The 23,921-nt window shown below is 40.8% G+C and overlaps 1 protein-coding gene across 1 annotated transcript in view; it reads right to left on the bottom strand.

Annotated features, from left to right (window-relative positions):
- The window catches only part of Tnks (tankyrase), a 139,766-nt gene that overhangs the window by 45,351 nt on the left and 70,494 nt on the right, over positions 1 to 23,921 (bottom strand). The window contains exons 4-6 of the mRNA XM_032918953.1: positions 16,404 to 16,440; positions 15,593 to 15,668; positions 448 to 542 (exon numbers count right to left, since the gene is read on the bottom strand). Of these exons, the coding sequence (XP_032774844.1) occupies positions 448 to 542; positions 15,593 to 15,668; positions 16,404 to 16,440 (208 nt within the window). The remainder of the gene's footprint in view (positions 1 to 447; positions 543 to 15,592; positions 15,669 to 16,403; positions 16,441 to 23,921) is intronic.

Here is a 23,921-nt window from a genome sequence, read left to right as displayed (position 1 = left end):
AATTGCAATAAAATTAAATTGGTGCAACAGATGACTGCGAGAAGTCTACAGCAGGTATATAAAATAAGATTTGAGCTCAAACCTGAGAACTTCATTTTCTAGTTTACTATCACTATTTTATGTGTATGGGTGCTATGCTTACATGTATGTCTGTATTGCATGTCTATGTACCTGGTGCCCAGAGGCCAGAAGAGGGCACTGAATCCTGTGAAATGAGAGTTGGAGATAGGTGTGAGCTCCCAGTGTGCTGCTAGGGATCAAACCCCGGCTTCTGGAATTGAAGCCAGTGCTGTAACTACTGAGCCTTCTCTCCAGCGCCACGTGAAAATTCTTAAGGAATGGGTAATATGACTTTCTTTGGAGCTAAAACCTTCAGGCTATCAAATGATGAAAACAGTATAATTATCTTCCCATGGAATCTTTAGAAGTAACAGTGGCTGCACCTACCCTTTGTCTTTTGCGTGGACATCAGCTCCGTGCTGTAGCAGCAGCTGAACTATCCGCACTCTGTTGTAGCCCGCGGCCAGGTGTAACGGAGTAGACTGAAAAGACAAAGGAAAGCTCAGCTCATCACCACTTCAGGTTAAAAAAAACAGACGACTTTTGGTCTCCACTCAGCTTATAACTACACAAGGGACAACTCTCTTTCCAGAGGAGAGAAGTCTCTCTCCACTGTCACTGCAATGGCTTGATTCTGGTTTGTCTACATCAAACAAAACCCATGTGACCTATAACAGTGTCCAGGTCTCGGGGCCTGCTTTTCTCCGAGAAGAGAGGTAGGGCTCTGGACACACTGGATTGACACCACGAAAGGGAGCCCTGCAAAGCAAGTCCGCTCTCGCTCACTCTCTTGCTTCTCTCTGCAGGTGATCTTTCCTCCTGGCCTTCTCTCTGCCATGATGCAGCAAGGGGCCCTTGCCAGATGCTGGCCCCAAGCCATTTGGACCTTCCAGCCACAGAATTATAAACGAAGCACATTTCTCTTTATCCATTCATCAGCATCGGTTTACAGCAGCATAGGATAGGACACAGACCTCATCTGTGTCCCTTATTGGTCTTCAGGATCAAGCCTTGCATTGCTTTTCTCTCCTTTCCAGCATGAACCCTTCTTATGCTAACTTAAAACCATGTAAGGGCCACCCATACCCAGTAACAGGAAACATAATATTCTAACTTTCGAACTTTAATGGAAAAGGCTGACAAGCATCCCTGAAGAACTATTTGAAGATGCTTTAGTGGAAACCAAAATGACAAGGCACTTCATCCATTCCCTGACTTCCAGCAGTAAGGTGTCACTGCTGCACTGGGTGCCCGACTGTACACAGCTTCTGAATGGGGAGGTCCCCAAGACACAGCACTGCCACACACCAGTCGGTAAGTCACTAAGCTGTTCCCTGGCAAACCTGACATTTAATATTTTGTGGAAAAGGTGGTAATTTAATCGACTATGAACAAAAATGATTTTTGTTATAATGCCCAACACTGTTCACAGTTGATTCAGTACTTTCCATTTCCAAAGATGAACAACTCTCGAAATGAATGACGATAATGTAAGCAGTCAAATGTATCTCAGATAAACAAGGATGCTCTGTGACTGATCAGGTTAGAAATGAGAGGATGCCTGAAATAAACTGCTGTGAAACAAGACAGAACTCAGGAATCTGAAAAGCCTCTAAGAATTGGTGGCTGGTAAGGTTACTCCGGCAGGCAGACAGTGAAGATGCAATAGTGTCAGTTTGGAAAGCACAATGACAGCGGGAAGCAGGGCCACGGTGATTGAGGGCTAAGGGAAGCAATGTGCAGGGCCCACGCATGCCATGATGTTATTTTATGACACTCTTTGGATACAGACGGCGTCCTTTTCATCAGCTGGGACCTGGGCTGATGGACTGCAGAGAGTGGCTGAGCACTGGCAGCCATGTACTCACGCTGTCTAAACTGTGGGAGTGACCAGCCGCTTCAAGTTGTCCTCGGCTGGACTTCATCTAATGTGTTACTTCTTCCAAAGAGTGTTTCTTACCTTCATACATTCCACAATATAAGATATTGAATTCTTACTCCAGATTCTTTCTCTATATTTCGACTACAACATGATTTTGTAAAGTTTCATAATTTTTCAACATACAAATATGAAAATCTTTGCTTCACTAAAAACAAGTTGAAAGAAATATAAAATACCCATGCATTTGTTTCCCTTTTTAAATAATCACTTGATTAATGAGACACTGCTCCTTGACCTTCTGTCATCTCTTCTGACCCCTCTGCCCCTGAAAGTATTCTTCAGCAAATTCAAGACACTGACAGTTCACCCTCACACATTCCAGAGACACCGCTAGACCTTCCTTACAGTGTTTTTTCTTTCAGACTTCCGAGTTATTATCAAATCTAACAAAACGAATCTCAGAATCTAATTTGACATCAATTCCTCTTTTATAGTTAAGTAAAACTGGCTTTTGAGAATCAAGATTATTTCATTACTATGTCTAGTAGTAAATTTCTCAGATGAACACCAGTTTTCAAGCTCCCGATTTTTGCTGCCATTAAAACACCGCCTTTTGTCTGGCTCCTTCCTAAAGTAGCTTGTGGCTACATCAGTGTTGCTTATGAATTGGAACTTAGCTTTCCTCCTCCAAACAAACATTTGAACACCATCTCTCACCTACTCCTACACACTTTACAGACGCCCAAGCAGCTTTTCCTTAAGGCTTAGTTAGCATGTGCTATATCAGTCTGCAAGAATGCCTCTATCAATCTGTGAGTGAACGTAGATATTATCTAACTTAAACTCTGTCTTAGAAATCTATATATACATGTCAACAAATACAAAGCCTGAAAATCCAACCTTTTTAACCTATAAATAAAATCTAACCTTTAAGGTCTGCCTTCAAAAAATTCACATATGCATTTCCTCAATTTTAGCTGGTCTTAAATCATCAACTTCTTTACAGTAATCACTTTCTCCGGAATAGAATCCCTTTTAGATGTATATATGAATATATTCTGTCCAGAACTTCAAGCAGTGCAGAAAACAAAACATAAACAGCTGTGCTACTCTGCAGCCGAGCCCCTTCCCAGAGGCAGTCACCGTGACAGCGCTCCAAGACCTTGTGTGTCTTTGAGAGCGTGCCTGCTTGTCCTCAAGTCTGCTGTCACACCAACAGGACTCTGCTAGATTCTTCTGTGACTTGATGTTTTTCTTCCTACCTCTGTTATTACAGAGAAGACTGTCTGACTCTTTGAATTGGTGTACAGTATGTGTTTTGTGTGACTGTTCCATAATTATTTACTCACTGCCTATAAATGAGTATTTACGGATTTCAATTCTTGCTCTATTTTATTAAAGCATATCTCATTTGGATCTATTATTTGGTTAAAACAGATCAGTGTTTTTTTTCTGGTACAAATAAAAGACTACATCAGCCATTAAATCAAAATTCCTAGGCAAACACAACAAACAGAATCAGAACTTTATTAAATTTCTATCAACAGAGACATGTTTAATCTGCTGTGATGGAAAGCTCTAAGAAGCTCTTTGAGACACTGATATTTAGACGAGAATCCAAACAAATTAAAAGCAGAAAATCAATATGGGCACGCAGCCCTGGAGATAAGTACATCTCTTTGCCGAGCCCTGCCTTTTAGGTCTCCTAATTATGAAGACCAGTATCTTTGCAGTTCCTTAACGCTTACCAACAGCCACAAAGGATATTACAAAGCACGTGTGCATTAACAGGCTAACACAGTAAGCAGGGAACAGGAAATAGGAGGTGACACCCTCCACTCTCAGTCTGCATTCCTTTCCTTCCACTGACTAGCAGCTCAGACTCAGAGGATCTTCAGAAATGAACAGGTATGACTGAGTGGCAAGGAGCTCATTGGTTCTAAGCATGTCAGCACTCAGACTCTCAGGGCTCTGCAATGAGCTACAGCAACAGTGAGGCCATGCCATTACCAGGAGCACCCAGAATTGATAGTCTTCTTAGTAACAGAAGCTGCCTAGAGGTACAGGACAAGGAGGAGTAATGGAGCTACACACGGAGAGCAAGTTTTATTCTACTTCCTTCCCTTACAAGGGTTTTCTCCAGAGTCTTCAGAAAGATGGGCACTTGCTCCTTTTGAAGCAAGCGTCTCTAATTGTGTTGACTATTTACTGAACAACATGGTGGCTACTCCCTGGTCGGTCAGTGTCTCTTCTTAGATACCCCAAACAGATGCTAATCCAGATCACACTGAGTTTTAAGTCAGGAAGAGCTCTTTCAAAGAATTCGTTTAAGCACAACCTGTTGGTTTGTTCCTTTTGAATGTCCCACCTGCACTGTCACTTGAGGCCTCTTCCTAGTGAGTGCCTATGAATCTGGATGGGCTGCATGACAGGGTGACTGGCAGTTTACAGCCTCGGAGAGCACGTTCTTCTAAAGAGACACAGACTCATCCTTAAAATATCTGAAAGAATGCAAATATCTGAATTCAAAGTTATAGGACTATGTGATACTTTGTAAATCGTGTATTCTACGTTTCAACTACCTTAGATTCAAAGTGTGTTCTAGAAGCATGAGGCCTGCAAGTTCAAGGCCAGCCTAAGTAACTTAGTAAGGCCCCATCTCAAAATAAAGTGAGGGCTGCAGATATCTCTGCGTGGAAGCACCTGCGTGGAGAGGCCCTAGACTCAAGCTCAGGAATGCTGCAAGGTAATTTTAAAGTGAAGCTATAAAAACTATTTTACAGGTATGAATTATGAAGATGAAGATAAAAGAAAAGAGTAGAGAAGAATGAGAATTCGCAGGGTAACCTGGGGAACAACGGAGCTCTAAATGCCCACTTAATGTTGCTTTAACTTAACGTCATCCTTATGGAAATCCCAAGGAGACTAACCAGCAATCAGTTTGAGTTTCTTTTTAACCTTAGAGCCCAGAATCAGCCACAGAGGTCAAATACAGAATGGAAACCTTTCTCTAGCACCCTCTTTAGTGGGGGAGAGAACAGAAACACTCACGTCTTCTCAGGGCACAGCCCCAGCTTTTCAGTGCTTAGTGAGAAACAGCTGCTACCGAGGCTCGCCACTCCGGGGTTCACTGATAGATGTATTAGGACAAAAGTCTTCACAGCCCCAGACTCACATGACTCCTTTTACTCTTCATGTTTTTAATGGATAGCTGTTGTGTTAGGTTGACCTTTTCCCTTCCCATGTGGTCTAGGAACCAGAGTCACAGTGTTGCACATGCTAGACACGTACCGTGCCAATGAGACACAGCCTCAGCCGTGCGTTTCTTCTTGTGAGCAACATGTGCAATCTTCAGACCTAAGCATCAACGCTCTAAGCAATAGTGTTGGTGTGTGTGTGTGTGTGTGTGTGTGTGTGTGTGTGTGTGTGTGTGTGTGTGTACACAGTGATGAGTGCTTGCTGTACTTCCAGGACCCCAGCTCAGCTCCTAGCACATCAGATGGCCCAGAGCCTGCTCTAACTCCAGCATCTGGGGATCCCATGCCCTCTTCTGGTCTCCAAGGATGCCTTCACGGAAAAATGTATACACATACACAAGACTAAAAATACATCTTACAAAAGTTTGAAGTAATTTACAATAGACAGATAAAGACAAGTTTAAATTACAATTACTGGTGCTCTGTGAGAACATAATGAAATTTCCCTTTTACCCTATCTATGCAGGTAGTTTTGGTAAGTGGATGCCAGGAAACTAGGCACTTCTCTGAGCTGCTGTGAAGGTGTGAAGACCTAGACCTCTAGCACAATGGAGATACGCTGTCAGCTCAAGGTTCCTTCAGTCGGCGTCCTTGCTCTTCTGGGATGAACACAGCAGTTTAAGGGTGACAGAGGTAGAGGCCTCCAGCTATCCTCACTTACAGCCTTCCTACCCACTGCTAACAGGTACTGAACTTCCTATAAGGCAGTTTATTTCCTCTGGTGGTTTTATGGTATGCTAGAGTAGTGTATTGTACTGCAATATACAAATTAAGTCAGAGTTACAAAAGGAAAATGATAGATTTAGAATTAGTGTGCTTCTAAACTTTCTAGTCTGCATACTGAATTAAGCATTTTAACTGTTTATGTATGTTATGATAGTCTTACTGCCAATGTCATTCTTAAAACAGAAACACATTTTTAATTAGTTACTGAAAACATCCTTTTTAAAGGTGTATTACAGACATTTTCTATACTTTCAGAAACTTGGTGTTATAATTTCAATTTAATTGAATCATTGAAATTATGAATATTCATGCAAAAAAAACAGTAGAAGGCTTTTCCAAAACTTAAATTCTTTGAGTAAAATAGGCACAGATGTTATGCTGACTACTTCAACCCCCTTCAGTTCCTGTGTTGAAGCCCACTCCTAAAGTGGCAGGAGCTAATAAGGCTTCATGGGCTGCTGTGAAGGAATGTGTGCTCTAAACAGAGACAAGCCCTTGCCTTCAGTTTAGCAGATGAGCACCTGGTAAGGCCGCAGTGGAAACAGAATCTCATCAGCAATCAAACACGGTGGCACCTGACCTTGCACTTGCTAGCATCTCAACTGTGAGAATGAAATGTTTGGTCAAATGGCAGGCAAGGATGAAGACACCTGGTAAGTGGTCTATTCTTGACTGAGAAATCAGTAGTTTACATTGTAACTGCCAGGTAACTGCTTTAAGAATGCTAATACAGCCAGATGTGTAGGCAAGCACCTTTCATCCCAGCACTAGTTAAGTGGAGACAGGAGGATTTCTGTAAATTGGGGGCAGCCTGGTCTACACAGCCAGGTCTAGGTCAGCCTGTCTCTAAAATAAAGACTAGGGGCTAGAGAGATGGCTCAGCAGTTTAGAGAGCACTGGCTCAATTCACCCAAGTTCAATTCTTAGCACCCACATGGAAGTTCACAACCAGCTATAATGCTGGTCCAGGGGATTACATTTTCTCTTCTTGGCTTTGTGGGGACACAGATATGCATGTTGGCAAAATACCCATCCATACACACAACCACAACAACAACAACAACAACAACAACATTTTAAAATATTAAAGTAAAAGTTAGTTCATCCTGGAGCTGGTAGGACAGAAGAGAGAAAACAAGTAGCCAACTCATCTGGCAGAGCAGTAAGCTCCAGGTTCAGAGACCCTGCCTCAGAAAGAAAGAGACAGCAAAGAGTAAGCACCATCCTAGTGCCCGTGTGTGCACACACAGGCACACACAGATCAAGTCAGAATTCTTAAGTTCCTCTTAGATCCTTGTTATCATCTTACTGCTTCTCAACACACTTCTATGCTTCCTAGACACAGGTTCATCCTGGAAGAAACTTCTGCAGAACGCTGAATGTGTGTTACTAACTGCCCATTCTGTTCAAGCCAGATTTGTGCCTAGTCACAATCCGTGCAGGACGTCTTAGACTATCTTCATCATTAATGTTGAATGATCTGTAAAAGCAGGAGAGAAAAGTCCCTTAAACAATTTGGAGGGCAGATGTTGAAGCAGTGCTTTTGAGCGCAACTTCTAAATAAAACTGTGATAATGAATCACACAGACAAGTGACTTGGCACTCACTCCCCTCTCGTCACTCCACGGATGTGGACCGTGGACCGTGGACCGTGGACGCGGCAGCAGGGGCTGAGTACAGGACACAAAGCTTTACCGGCTTCCTTCAACACTCTGTCCCCTTCCACTAAAAATGACTTTCTTAGGGAAAGAACTAGCACAGTTGACAGCACTAATAACACCATAGAAATGCTGCATTTGATAAAAGAGATCATTTCAGTAAAAGTAATTCTCTAAAGAAAATTAAAAAGCATTTTCAAGTCCTTATTGTTACAGAAATGAATATACACAAGCATAAAGATTTTATATACTGTATCCCAACAGAAACATGCAAGGAAAATTGCTCTAAGGGACTTCTGCATTATTGTGAGGGGACACAGCTCAGCAAGAGCTGCCCTGCAGAAGTGCTTTGATTAGATTCACAATTAACCTTCAGGACTTGAAGGGTTCCCTGATGCAGACTTAATGAGTTCTGACCTTCCATGAGCCCAAATAGCATCTCATCCATAAGCCATAGAACTGGAGATACAGAAAATGGTATGACCTTTATCTACCAAGATGTGGCAAGAATGAGGATGACAACAGAGGGCTGTAAGGGGCAGAGAAGCCACGTTCATGTCCCTGGACAATGCTCACACCTTCAGACAGTGGAAGAGGGCTGACACAAACCACGTGTCTTAATTACCATGCCCAAAAGTTGGTGAGGAAACGCTTCCACTCTGCAACACTTCCCGGAAGACTTCACCTCAGTGATGCTGACTGTTTCTTACTCACGGCTAAAGTCTTAGCTCCAGCCGACAGCAAAGCTCAGTCTTGCATTAGCTTACATTAGCTATCTTGTCCTGCTATCTTGTTAATCGCATTTGACTCTTTAGCCCCAGCTAACCAGAACCACAGAACCTTAATTCAAAATAACAAACAGCCCTGACAGTCTGTAAACTTCCCTCTGAAATTTCACAGGCCAGGCCTCCATCATCTGCATTGCTCTCAACAATCTTATCGTCCAAGCTCCCACAGACCATCCTACAGAGCTCTTAACACTCAATGGCTCTTCTAGCTCAAAGTTTAAACGTCCTTTTACAATCCTCTCCAAAACATGGTCAAGGTCTGTCACAGCAACACCCCACTACACTGGTATCAATCTGTCTTAGACTTTCTATTGCTGCAATGAAAACACCATGACCAAAAAGCAAGGTGGGGAAGAAAGGGTTTATTTGGCTGTTCATTGGTTGTTCATCATTGGCTGTTCACATTGCTGTTCATCACTGACAAAGTCAAGGCAGGAACTAAAGCAGGGCTGGAACCTGGGGGCAGGAACAGATGCAAAGGCCATGGAGGCTGCTGCTAAAGGGCCTGCTTTCTTATAGAACCCAGGACCACCAGCCTAAGGACGGGCCCTCCCCAACTGATCACTGAGAAATACCTTACGGCTGGATCTCATGGAGGCCTCTCCTCAACTGAGGCTCCTTCCTCACTGACGACTCTAGCTAGTGCCAAGCTGACACACAAACCAGCCAGGATACTACGTATGCCTACCCACTGTGAAACTACACGTTCTTAAGCAGTCCAACTCAGTGTGAGTGGTAACAGCTGAAACATAAATAACTAAATACACTGCAAGTTTGGGATGTTAAAACTGAAAGTATCCATGGCTCAAATCCTTTACTGTTTAAGCTGAGAAAAATCAGAACCTCAACAATATATTAAAACTTGATCTGACCAAAAAACTAATAACAGTTAGCATCTGGTCACCTAGCTTTAAGTCCTTAGTTTTTCCCTGTAATACCATGACCTTAAAAATGTACATAAAGTAGGTTGGGGCTTTTGGTTTTTTCTGCTAAGAGGAGAAAAATACTGTAAGACACAAACCCAAAACAGATGGATGCATCTTTAAGAAGTGAGCACAGGGGTTGGGCATTTAGCTCAGTGGTAGAGCGCTTGCCTAGCAAGCACAAGGCTCTGATTCGGTCCCCAGCTCAAAAAAAAAAAAAAAAAAAAAAAGAAGTGAGCACATCTTGGTGGTAGGTTTAAATCCTCGAGTCTTCCAGGTGGCTGTGAACAGGTAATTCCTAGCAGCCATGGAAAGAAGGTGTGGCTAAACAGGAAGGAAAAAAGCCCAGTGCTCTTCTAGCTGGGCATCCCAGCTATCTACTACACTGAAATGAAGCAGCCAACATCAGTGTGACTCGGGGAACTCTGTGCTCTGCAGCACAAGCAAGGGCACTGGGGTGGTGACGTCCCCTGGAGACAGTTCCATCTGTGAGGTCTGTTAGTCCCAACTGTTTCCACGCTTGTCTGGGAGCTCAAGCGCTTCACTTGGATCTCTTCTTGTGACTGTTTCCATTCCTCAAGGCAGCTGAATTCCAAGAAAGAGAATTCCAAAAACCAGCAGCCTGGCCATCCCAGGGCTTGTCTAGAATAGAGCCCACCTCCTCTTTATTGTAGTGATCACATTAGTCCCCAGCTAAGACCAAAGTCAGTGTGGGAGGGAAACAGACAGAGGCCTGGGTAAGAGAGAGAGTTCACTGATGGGCTTCAAAGTCATGATATGCCAAGCAATGAGTGAATAAAATCCTGCTACAATGTGGTGTATATGAGGGAGGGAAGGGACTGTTGATGGAGAATGCGAGATTCTACCTATAGCAGGACAAATGCATACAATCCCAAACTTAAATCAGATCTTAAAAAAAACAAAAAACAAAAATAAAAAAAAAAGTTAACTACACTAATTCTTTCTTCTGTGCTTTACTGAACATACTTGACAGAATTCAAATCAACATTAACATGATGGTATGATTTATAGCCATGTATTAATTTTTAATATCCAAGTATATTCAAAAATGTATCGAAGGAGTAGAGATTTGATGTGTTGTGGTTATAGTGTGTGCTCAAACTGCCCCATGTACTTGGTCCACATTATTTCACCTAACCCTCTCTAATGTCTTGTACACTGGAAACAAATAACATTTATGAAAAATAAATAGAAAATTCCAGTTACACTGTGGAGATGGAAGATCCAAGGACATACACCAATCCGTCCAGTTTTATAGTCTATTCCCTCTTTCAGGTTTATCATGTTTTCTTCCAGGTGTTTTCAAGGCACAATATTAAGTTCTATATTGGGGACTCAGTGGTTAAGAGCGCCGGCTACACTACCAGAGGACCTGGGTTCAATTCCCAGCGCCCACACTGTAGCTCACAACTCTCTGTGGCTCCAGTCCCAGGGGATCCGACACCTTCACACCAACATACATGCAAGCAAACCATCAATGCATATAGGACAAAAATAAAGATTTAAAAATTCTACATTGTTTCCCATTGATCTACATATAAAATGGTTTTTCAAGTTTTATTTCATTTTTATATGTATGTCACACAGAACAAAATTAAAAATTTAAAAGTTCTACATTGTTTCTCACTGAACTACATATAAAATAGTTTATCAAGGTTTATTTCATGTTTACTTGTGTGTATGTTAGCCTGTATGGGCATACATACGTAACATCTGTGTGGTATTTGTGGAGAGGGCATTAGATTCCCTAGAACCCAAGTTACAGGTGTTTGTGAGCCACTATGTGAGTGCTGGGAACCAAACCCAGGCCCTGTGTAAGTGTGTGCACGGGGGCGCTGGGGGGCGCTGGGGGGCTGCAGGGCACGAAGGGAGGAAGGACATCAGACCCTCTGAACTGCGGAAGCACGCGAGTCCTCTGTACAAAGTCCGTGCTCCTCGTCGCTGAGCCACCTCTCTAGGCCGGAGCTCTTCTCAATGGCTTTAGCTTTCTGTTTTCAGACTCTCAGTCAGTATTTCCAGTGGCAAGTGGCATGAAAGACAATTCAATTGTTTAATTTTACTCTGGAACCCAATTACAAGTTTGGAAATGTATGGATTTTTACAAACATCTATGTCATAAAAAGTCCAGAAAAACTTCTTCCTTACTCTATGCTTCAAAACTGCCACACCGAAAGGAGCATTAAAACTTTTTAGTGCGTCAATTTCAATATCCATGATAATATTTCAATCATTCTATCACTGCATTTACTTCTATCCTATGATATCCAGGACTGCAATGCACATGGTAGGTACTGAGTCTCTGCTGAGGGAATACATAGAAGAAGCAAGAACAGTGAAATCCCAGGAATGGTATTAAACTATTTTTAAGACTGATTTACTTATGTCTAGGGGTGTTTTGTCTGCACATACATCTGCAGACCACAAGGGGGCATCAGATCCCACAGTGCTACAGTTACTGTTGGTTGTAAGCCACCGTGTGGTTGCTGGGAATTGAACTCAGGACCTCTGGAAGAGCAGCCAGTGCTCCTAACAGTTGAGTCATCTCTTTAGCCCCCAATATTAAAGTATTTCTAAAACATCAAATAATAACTGTTTTCTGTATGTGTCATCAAAGCAGCAACAGGAGTGGGTGCAGAAAGACACATTATTCTATCTCAGAAAAATATATGGTAACTCCAACTCCACCCATTTTTGTTATGTAAAGACAGAATTCAGAAAACTTGTTTTGAAAGGATTTGTCTAAAGTTCAAAAGGTAAACAACACAGACGGAAACCAAAAAGACCTCCCAAGAGGATTGAATGCTAGTAAATATAAAAACAAAACAAAGGCCCAGACTGGTGGTACACCCTTTACTCCTAACACCTGGCAGAGGCAGGCAGATCTCTGTGAGTTCAAGGTCAGTCCTGTCTACATAGTGAGTTCCAGGAACACTAGAGCTACACAGTGAGATTCTGACTAAAACAGCAGCAGCAGCAACAAACAAAAGGAAAAAGGAGAAGGGCATGCAAATACATTCATCTGTTATAGAAAGGAGTACTTAGGGGATACTGGATGAAGACAACAGCCTAAGAAAATCACCACCTTACACTTAGATAGCAGAGAGAAGACAGGACATTTAGCTAATTATGAACACATCTGATGTTGACAATAAATAATATAAAGGGTAATTTAATGGCCAAAAATTATGTGTAAAAGCTTGGGAATAAGGTTATCCAGAAAGGAAAAACTCCAGCTGAGTGTCACTACAATCAGAAAGTGTGTGGTAGAATGTAATCACCGTGGGCAGAGACAGAAGAATTAAATAACTTATTTAGATGTATGTATTTCTATTGCAATTATTATTCTTAAGACCATGTATAATGATTGAATGAAGGTAGTATTTTAGAATAAAATATTATTTTAAATTGTCCTCCTTTTCTAGAAATGAAGTTGCTTTAAGCAGAACTCAGGATAGACAGAATGTACAGCCTGACAAGGAAGATGAGTTGGTCTCAGAAGGGATGGGAGTTGGTGGCACACACCCTCACTCCCGTGGTCATAGTGGCAGAGGCGGGAGGATCTCTGGGCTACAGTGAGGCCCTGTCTGTCTGAGCAGCCGCCGCCTGGCCTGCTGTTCCAGCTCTGCTGCTCTCTGCTGCCCCTTGCTCTTCCAGCTACAATGCAATCCACTGGGCTCAGCTCAGCACAATACTTAAAATGTTCTTTCTTTTTAGGATAGGATTTCATTATGTGGTCCAGGCTGGCCCTGCAAAATTTTGATCCTCCTGCCTCAGCCTCCCCAAGTTGCTCGAAGTACAGGTATATGTACCACTGTATAACTTTAAACTACATTTGTGGTGATTTTTGCCTTTTGATGAAAATGAAAGTAAAATACAGCAAGATAGAACAGGCAGCGTCTCACTGGTGCATCACGATTTCAGGGCTTAGAGACTAGAAAAACAGACATCTGTGGGAAATCAAAATATTAACCCCTTACACATTACTGAATAAACCATCAAGTCATGGTGATAAATACAAATCAGTGAAAACATACACCCTACATAATCCCACACACAACAGGAAGAATACCAATCTTACCCTATACCCTACACATCTCTACTACTCCCCACCCACTAGTCACTGTATGAGAAACATTTCTTTCTAAAACCAGCCATGCATTTACATTTCCATGGGTCTTTGAAATTTACAAACCAAGAACTATAGTAAAACTAAGGACAAAAAAAAATTGAATCAGTTCAGTATTAACTTTTTTTTAGAGCCTCTAAAAACAGGATTTGATTATATGACCTGTTCTAATATAAAAGCCAAGAAGTAAACTGTTAAATAAATACTTCACTAACTTACTGCACATGAAAACATACCTTTATTCTTTTATAATGAAAGCAGTTTCCCTAATTCTAGTAAACACATGAGAAAGTCCTAAAAAAATGTATCAAATATTTGAGACACTTGTAATTTATCAGCTTGATTAGCTCACGTGTTTTCTTGATAACTACACCAAGAAAGCAAACACTGTCATAACCAGAGCGTTAAACACCAATCTCACTAGCACCAAGAATACCGCTTGTGGCTTTACACAACTGGTGCAGTTAGAAAGAATCACTCTGTGTGGTTAATATCACATTAATGCATGCAATTTTATTTGTGTTTTGCACGCAGATGACAACTGTGAATGGTTCCTTATGCATTGCAATATACCTAATAAATGCCTCTTTAATTTTCCTTAGTAACTTGATTTAATTTGAAAAAATCTGATAGTGTGTGAGTGTGTAAGTGTATATTTAGAAAATCATTGTATTATTTCAGCAGAAATCCTTCAGCCTGATTTCTCAGGTATGTTACTACAGAGGTCTTCCACATGAAAATAATACAGTTCTTTCTCACATTATAACTATCTAGAAACGAACTCAGAATACAAAGTTAGAATAATAGAAAAGATACACTCTCTCATTCACATACTACGAATTTAATTTTCTGAATACTACGAGGCTAGTAGAGATGATTTTCTCATTTTCGGAATAAAATCATGTTTGTCAGTGAAACTGACTAAGCTGCTGCTAGATGCTTGATCCTCTACAAAATGCAAAAATCCAATACAACAGTAGAAGACAGGCATGTGAGTATAAATTCAGTGTAAGGAAATTTTTGGCAAAAGCCATGTGGTTGATGAAGAAGAAGAATTTGGGTAAGGACATTGGCTCCACCTACACGGAAGTGAGAGGCTCTCCTTAGGAGAGAAGAATGGGGCTGTCCAGCATAAGGGCTGAGGCCTAGGGATGAAGCGATAGTATTTCATCTCCTGCTACAGTAAGTGCCCATCATCTTCCCAGGACTAAAGTGGTTACAGGGGAAGCTGGGCTCTAGATACCTCTACAAGGCACAGCTGCACGTACTAGAGATGAGACTGCCTCCTACCACACAGTGAGAGAGTAACTCTACCTACTGACATGATCCAAATAAAACATGGAGCTCAAAGTACTCGTGGGGGTTAAAGTCCCTTCAGCAATTCCAAATCTCCAGGAGAAATGAGCAGCTACCCTTTAAAATCACCTCCCCAGAATGAGAGGGAACTCAGTGAATTTGCCAGCTTAGCTAGCTTAGATGCTCTGAGGTTCTTTCAGTCTACTAGGTAAGTCACTGCAAAGCTTGGCCGTCAGTGCCACAGTCTAACACACATTCCATTTCCGTCTACATTCAGCACCAACACGGAGCAGACAGTGAGGCTGCTGGCTGCACATTTTATATATTACCTTACAGTTATGACAGTGTATCTTTATGCAGAGTATTTCTCTTTTAATCTATTTTCTTACAATACGCCACAGTTAAGTTTAAAAAAAAAAAAAGACAGAACTGTTACGGAGATCTAAAAAATCACTAACAGTTTCTCACCTTTAATAAACAAAGTGCTCTTATCTAGCAGATAAATCTACCAAATAAATTAAGAATGTGTACATCCTAACAAAGACACATATTTCCATCATGGCACACAGAAGCACGCTGTTGATTCTCTTCACTGAAAACAGCGTAAGCAGTTCATTTAACAAACAACTTTCGGTGTCTGACAGAGGAACGCTTACTTAGGACCCATGCTTCCCTACCTCGATGAATCTGTCACAGCCACCAGGCAGAGAGAGCATTTCATTCTACAGAACAGAGATGCCAGGAAAAACAGCTACAAATATGTAAATATGAACATGTACACAAACCATACTGAACAAAATTTCACGGTAAAGCAAAAGGAAATTACTGGAAGAGGTGACATTTTAAATAGCTCACCTTTCGCCCATCACTGGCATGGCAATTCACATTTAGAGGAGTCAGTAAAGCCATTAGTTTTTCTTCATTACCACTCCTATAAAAAGGCAGTAAGTTAATTTCTGTAAAATCATAGTGCCTCTTATGAATATTTATAGTTCTTTTATAATGGAAAACAACAAGGATCTTGCTTTAATTTTTAAATATGGATCACAATGCATGTCTACAATATTTATTTCAGTTATCATAATTCCTGTTAATTATGTGATGGTATGGTATCATGAGTAATGTGGCTTTCTACATATAAAATTTATCTTAGTCATTTTAATTACAAACTTTATTCAAAAAGTGATCTAAATATTAGAGTTTAAAAATACAAATTCTATAAAGAGGCAATCAATTAAATTATAAATGACCATTAATACCACCACCAACAACAACAACAAATTAACTGAGAATTTTAACGTTTACTTTATGTCTCTCCTTCAAGCATGGCTAGGAAAAGGAAATCGTCAAAGCAAAATAAAGATATAGGCATAGAAACACTCCAAGAACAAGAATATCTTTTGAAAGGTTTGCAGGTAGTACATCAAGACATGTTACAAATAAAATCAGCCTTACAATGCTCAGTATAGTGAAGGATTCTGTCATTGTGTCCACTAACAATGTAAAATAAACTACACAAAGACTTAATAGATCTTATCCACACTACCTCCTCAAATCCAAGCAAGGAAAGAGCACATTATAAATCTTTACACTCCTCTACCTGCCCCCCACACCCGTTTCTCCCTTAAATGCATTATACTTACTTGAAATGAATGGAATCACTTACCTAGCAGCTTCTAGGAGTTCGTCCTTTTTGTATTCACCTAGATGATTGCAAAATATCATGCTGTTAGCATTTGGCAGAAGACAGATTAAGAAATGCAGTAGGCAGCAAATAGAGAATTAAATAGAGAAGAACAGAAAAGAGAGTCCACACCCCGCTGGGTGATGGAACCGTGACGTTAGCCAGCTTGTGAAGGCAGCATCACCAGTGCCTTGGAGACGGGCAGCAAACTGACGCAGCTTCTTGTCCAATCCTCAGATGAAATGGCTTTCTTCAGACAACCAATGAATGCTAAACCTCGAGTCCAGGAACACATTCCCTCTGATAACAGCACGCCAGCTCAAGACAATGTCCCTTCCCCCCCGATTTGTATTCAGACTGTCACAGTATACTTGTGAAGCATAATACATTCTGAGACAAAAGCAAAATAATGTGGCTCTTTAACGGTACAAATTACTAGCCTTAAAAAAAAAAGCCTGTTTTATTTGTAATGCCATGGAAAGTTTTTTTTTTTTTTAATCAATTACCATCACTGAGCTTTACAGCAGGGAAAGGGGAAAAAAAAAAAAACTGGTAAATATTGGAACCACGAATCCTCTTTTGCCTTGATAGGGAAGGTCTGTAGACTAGAAATACGTGAACTACGTACCAAATGCTAGGCGCCTCTTGGAGGCAGTGCTCCCAAACCAAAACAGAGGGCACATTCTTAACCGGCAACAATAGCCTAACCTGCGCCGACCTTCATGCCTGGTACACTAATTTTACCGCCAGGAAAGCTTAGTGCGTAGGGTCTCTGGAAATAAGCAGGCAGCCGACTGTCCTGCCATGGGTGATTTTACTCTTTTTCACAACGGATTTTTCAAATCATGTCAGAGTGAAAACAGAACTTACAAATCTCCCATAGCAGATTTCTTAGTGCATCCAAGTTTCTTTTGCTAGCTCAAAGGAAGGACAAGGAACCTTAATAATAACAACACTGTGTTTGTTCCTTCAATAGATAAAAACAACAGTCAAGGCTGTGATTCAGCTCTAATTCATTAACTCTGCTGGCAATATCATTAAAGGAATAATTAATTATACAAATTGTCTTAATATGTCCTGTGAAAAATAGCAGGTATATATTAGAAAAAGAAGACCTGATTTAATAAAAGTTATAACTGTAAATTACTTTAAGATACTTTAAAATTTGCAGTTATACCTTTCTTTACATTTTCCTTGTATTTTGATATAAAATTGAGCTATTTCAATGCAAACACTAAAAGATACCAAGGACCACTGAGCAGCAGTTTAAATCCTGTCATCTACTATTAATGATTATATTACTCATCTCTTCAATTGGAACTAGGCTAAAATCTAGAAACTATAACCATATTTTCAAATGGAGAAATTATTAAGGGAATCTTACACCAATAAAGTCAGTTCTGTGCACCCCCAACCCCATACAGTAGACTGAACAACTTCAGAATCACAGAATTAGTCTTTTCAATTTCCTATAAACTGTAGTTCAAATTGTTTAATAATTAACTACACAAAAGTAAAATTGCATCTTCAGGCCAAAAGGATTAAGAAACTTACCTTTATTAAACACTTTTTTTAAACAGCAGTATGGAAGTTAAATATACTAGGAATGCAATGTCATGAAATCAAATTTAAAACTTAAAAAGCCTGAATAATTACAGTGTAAATAATGCAAATCATGGAATACATCTATAAAAAGCCACTCATGCATTCAAAAGGTGTGTGTGTACACGCTCGCATACACACACACACACACACACACACTCTCTCTCTCTCTCTCTCTCTCTCTCTCTCTCTCTCTCTCTCTCATATATATGGACTGTGTTCAGAGACACCATCTCTGCCTTCGAGAAGACTGTCCTAGTAAAGCAGGAAAGAGAAGTAAGCAAATGACCACAGTAGGCTGGGGGAGCCTATGAAGTACTACTGTGGGCTTATTGGCTGGTCTAAATGGGATTACTCGCAGGCTAACGGTGGCGGGCTAAGGAGGCCTTTCTGGAGGAGACTGAAGCAGCTTTTAAAGAAGAAACAGAAAGCTTTCAGGTAAGGAATGTGAGAGAGAAGGAAGCCACAACCCAATGACACCTAGGGGACAGTGAGGCAGACTACTTAACAGGACTAAGTTTGAACGTGCTGAGAAAATGTTGGATGTTTTAACAGGAGGGGTGCGACATCACTGCATTTCAGTATCTTCCAGTTTACTGACTACATAAATATCCTCATCCTATACTTTACTCCAGTAAACTTTTGTTGGGAGGCAAGGCACCCAGGTCACAGGGACGACATCCAGGCTCCCACAGTTGACATTCTGTATTGTGTGCACATACGCTGTGAACTCCAAGTACCTACTCCTGACATCCAGTCAGAGTGAAATATAATTCCAATAAAGCTAAGTTACAAAACTGCAAAGGACTCAGGTTCCTCAAAGTTCCAATCAGTCTACCTGTACAAAGGTCCTAATCAGGCACAGCATGCTATTTTCACCAAAATACACATCTTTGCAAAAATATTATCTCTTTCTGCATAGGCTGATAATAAGGCAATGCTTCAAAGGAAATATGTAAGTATGCATTGCGAACGACTCTACTCTCCCTGTTAGAGATCCAGGGCTTTAATCAGATTTTCTGCAATACATTCCAGCATCCACTATTTGGTGCCCAAGGACCACAATCAGTCAACAGCTGAAGCCATTTCTCACACTCTGCCTCGAAGGAACTGGTACATAATGAATTTAGAGTCCTTTGTACACTGACAGCAAAGCCGAGCCGCTTACTGGCAGCCCCAGCACCAGGTCTGTATGGCTTCAGCTGAGAGACCATGGTGCTCTATAAACTCTGGTGCTCTTTAGTTGAGTAATGAGAGGTGAGCTGGGCAGCAGACGAAGAGCAGGCTGGAATGAAGAGTCGGCTTCACAGGCCATTGTTTCATTACAGTAAAGTGGGGTGAAAACAAGTAGGGACAATGTTTGTTTTGTTTTGATTAGTCATTATTACCAAATATTGATATATGCAAACAGATGTATGCTCACACAGATACACAAATTAATGTTTTTAAAATGTTGTTAGGATGAAGGTTAAAAATAAAACTCCCCTTCCTATTTCTCTTTCTCTTAGGATACAGGGAAATTTTTCTTTTGAAGAAACTTCCATAAAGAAGCCATGTACTGATGTACCCCCAATGTCGACACTGAGGGGTCTTTACTCCCAGCAACTGGCAGGATCAAAGCGGATTGCTGTGTAAAAATGAGCCCTTTTGTTTTTCAGAGATGGAATAACACAGAAAGTTTCTGGACATGGAAATCACAGACGTTTAAAGTTGTAAGAGACTGAAAGGGAATTCTGAACTGTTTTTACACTGCACTGTGCCCAGCAGTGACAGCTCCCATTACACAGGAAATGTAACTGAGAAGTCACCTGTCCCCACCTCACCTCAGCTTACACTTCCAGAGCAGATCTAACAAGTCATTTTCCCCTAGCCATGTGGTCTTACTTGGCCTGCCAGGCTTGTTCCTTGCTATGCAGCCTAGGCTGGCCTGGAACTCATAGCAATCCCCTTGTCCCTGGTCTCCCAAGTGCTGGGATTACAGGCATATACCACCATGCCCAGTGGCTGTCAGATTCCTTACTTAATGAACTGGTCCTGAAGCAGTCAAACGAGTTTCTAGTTTCCCCATCATCTGTCTATCAGGCTCCGTAATTAGGCTAATGTCTAGACAAAGAATCACCAAATTTGAGCCTTGGAAGAAAAGGCTCTTTTCTTTTAGGAAAGAAACTAAATTGTGAAGTACAAGAACACTTTATAAAGAAAAGAATTAGTAGCTTTAAATAATACAATCAACCAAAAATTTCCCATCAGGACTACTCTGAAGCGCTGAGCCACAGTGACCACTCTGTGACCACTGGGCCACAGGAAGAGAAATAAAGGAAGTTAGTTCTTCTGGTTGATTCAAGTGATTGATGCATTTCACGTCTCCATAGCATGCTTTAGTTTCTGGACTTATTAGGTGTCTCAAGGAAGAGCTTTGTAAACACTTCATCAAGAGCCTCTATTACCAAGGTGATGTGAAGACTTTGATGTTGCTGGACGTGCGGCAGTGGCATGAACAGACAATTCTGACACTCCTGGGGAGTGCTGAACAGTACCGAGAACTGATAAGACAACACAGAAATCTTTGAATTGAGGTACCAGCATAAACAAGAAATCAATTCTTTTAGCCAAACTCACAGCCTATTTTAGGGAAGAAATATTAGTTTAAGTGATGTATTTCATTGTGTTTTGGTTTGAAGACTCAGAACTAGTCACATGGTTGTGGAAAGAACTTAGTTACATGACCATGAAACAATCTATTCTCTCTTTTTTTTTTTTCTTCTTTTTTTTCTTTTTTTCCGGAGCTGAGGACCGAACCCAGGGCCTTGCACTTGCTAGGCAAGCGCTCTACCACTGAGCTAAATCCCCAACCCTTGAAACAATCTATTCTCAAATCACTAAAGCTAGGTTCTCAGGCACACCAATCTTCCAAAGCTACTCTGTTACACAGAAACAAGGGTCTGAGGGATAATTAGCCTACTGGTTTCATTCTAAAATCTTTCATGAGTATTTTCAAGACATAATCTACAAAGTTCTTTGAATTTTGAATGCCTTGCTCCTACCTTTGAATCCCATCAAATCTTTCCATTTGTTCTGACATGGCTTCAAAGTCCAGCAGTTAAATCTAAAGTCACAATCAAATAAAACATGCCACAATTTTCCAAAACAAAATATTTTGAGGCTGTGAAGAGTATTTTTCTGGTGGAGATCCTTTATTCAATCAACTGTCCCCTAAAAGCTAAGAAGCTAACATTAACGAACCATTAAATACAAATTGCACTTAATATAATCCAGCTAGGCTATAGTAACCAACATACTCACGTGCTCACTTATGTAAGTTAAAATTATACAAAATAAAACCTTTTGTTGCTAAGTCACACCACCGTACGTCAGTAGTGGGCAGGTGCAGCTAGTGCCTATCACACAGACAGTGTAGACAATACACGAGAGCTGAAAACTTGAACCGTAACTTGTATTGCAAACTCTGATAATTGAGAGACACCCCCCCCCCACACACACACACACTCTTCTGACTCCTAGAACTCTGGCAACCAAAACTCTTAAGTTTTTCTTTCCCTTTGTTTACTATCAAACAACTGCCTCATCCCCATAAAATACTGGGGAACACTGGGCTGGAACCAATCCTTTAAACACCCAAGAGGACAACTATATAAAAATTGGAACTATGAATGTGAATAACCACAGAGAAAAAGGGGGACTGTATTGTGAGACACATATTCTTTAAAGTTGGCAACTAATGGCCAGGGATGTGTTTCTCTAGGAAGCTGCTAGCCAGTGAGCCATCTACAGAGTACAGAGTAATTTAAAAGAAAATGACCTTTTAGAACACAATGCAGAGGAAAACCCCTTGGATACATTAAGAAGTTCTCAACAGGGCATACACAGTACCAGACTTCATAGGACCTGAGAGCTCAGAACGCCTATTTACAAGCCATCAAATACCAATCCAATAGCAAGTGAAGGACTCTACAATTAAATACACAATTCAATTATAATAATAGCTCTGAAGAAAGGAAGTATTTAGACAAGTAAACTGCATATTTGATCCACTTGGCAATAGCTTTGTGCTATACTGATGATCTTTTTTATTTTTTTCTTTCTCCCCTCTTCCTTTCATTCTTTCCTTTCCCTCCCTGGAGCTCAGTATTTTGACACAGGCTGGTTTTGAATTTGGGCTGATGGTCCCCAGCCTGACCCCCAATAATAGGTTTATGGGTGTACCCCAGCAGGTGGGGATACAGTGCCTTTTTGGTGGGGGTTTTGTTTACTGGGAACGGTGTCTCACTGTATAGCCCTGGCTGACTTGGAACTTGCTTTACAGAGCAGGGTCGTATCGAAGTAACAAGATCCATTTGCCTCTGCTTCCCAGGTGCTGGGATTAAAGGCCTGTGCCACCATGCTGTGCAGCTAGACTTTTTTCTAAGAACAACCAACGAACACTTCCTTAATTTCAAGTCTAAAGTGGGTGCACATAATTTCCAAGTTTCACTGAAAACTATAAATGCTATAGGGAATGCTACAGGGAGGCTCTTTTCATATTAGGTATTGATGCATATTTTATGCAGCTACATTCATATTTTTTTCAGAGGGAGGAAGACCTTACTATGTAGGCCAAAGCAATCCAACCTGCTTTTGGCTCCTGCGTGTGAGATTTAAAAGTGTGCACCGCCATGACTGGTGTATTCACACTGCAAAATATTTTGAAAATTTGAGAGTATGTGTGTGAGTGTGTACACACGCATGCATGTGTAAGAATGTGCTGGTGAAGTCCGAAAGGGGGGTTGAGATTTGGTGCTGGAGTTACCAGGCAGCTATGGGTCTCCAGCATGGGTGCTGTCCTTTTGTGAGAGCAGCAAATGTTGTTAACCACTAAGCAGAATATTTCTATTGCACCCCAAAATTTCTCAGGCTTTTGTAAAGCCTCATTTCATGCCAACTATCTATTTTCTGTCCCTAAATTTTGTTTGCTTGACATTTCTTCTTTTTATTCTCCTGCTGCTGGGGATTGAACCCAGCACAGTGACTTGTACATTTTTGAGGATTGACGCTGACCCAGCCCCACCATGTCCTGACACTTCTAGTTCACACAAAGTCATCTAAATGGAAATACTGGACACATAAAATCTTTTGGATCCTTGTCACAGAACATAGTAGGTTTTTAATTGTTAAGCAATATTCCATAACATAGACATATTTGACTATCCTTTCCCTAGTTCCAGTCCTTGGTGGTTATAAATGAAGCTACTTTAAACATCTATAGAAACCATTTCAAATGGACATATGATTTCATTTCTCTTGGGCAAACATCTAGGAACTCTGATTGTCCTGTTGCATTTTAAATATATTTACTTTTGTAAGAAGTGGTCAGTCCACATCTTTTTAAAATCTAAGAAATTAAACCAACACATCAAATTGCTAGCACCTGGTCCACTTAATGTTTTCTCTCTGAAATTCTTTCCATTCTCACTGTTATTAAATGTATGTCCCTTTTCTTCTAACTACCTTACAATAGTTTTGTAACTAATCTTAATGTCTTCAATTTCTAAATGACGACTGCCACATTCATTTCTAATTTAGTTTTACCTCACTGCTCAGTGACATCAAAGACAGTTCTTACGTCATTAGAAAAACAGTCCACGGACTTCTACATTAGTTTGTAATTCCTTAGGATTAAACTTGTCACAAGAAGCAAGGGTCTGACAATTCCCAAATAGGCTTGTCAGGAAACTCTGAAGCCTCTGCAGGCAAAGCATCCTGATAAAGGAAAGGACTGCAGGGAAGCAATTTTCTTTTCAAAGATAGCGATATGGTTCCTATACATCACCATGTGCTGTGTTCCTATAGCCTCACAGCTCTGAGACAGCAGGTACTACACATCAAACAGTTTCCTATATA

Source organism: Rattus rattus, chromosome 13, assembly GCF_011064425.1.
Source record: "Rattus rattus isolate New Zealand chromosome 13, Rrattus_CSIRO_v1, whole genome shotgun sequence".
NCBI lineage: Eukaryota > Metazoa > Chordata > Mammalia > Rodentia > Muridae > Rattus > Rattus rattus.
The sequence above is the reverse complement of the archived record's forward strand: the minus strand, read 5'-3'. Positions and strand labels throughout refer to the sequence as shown.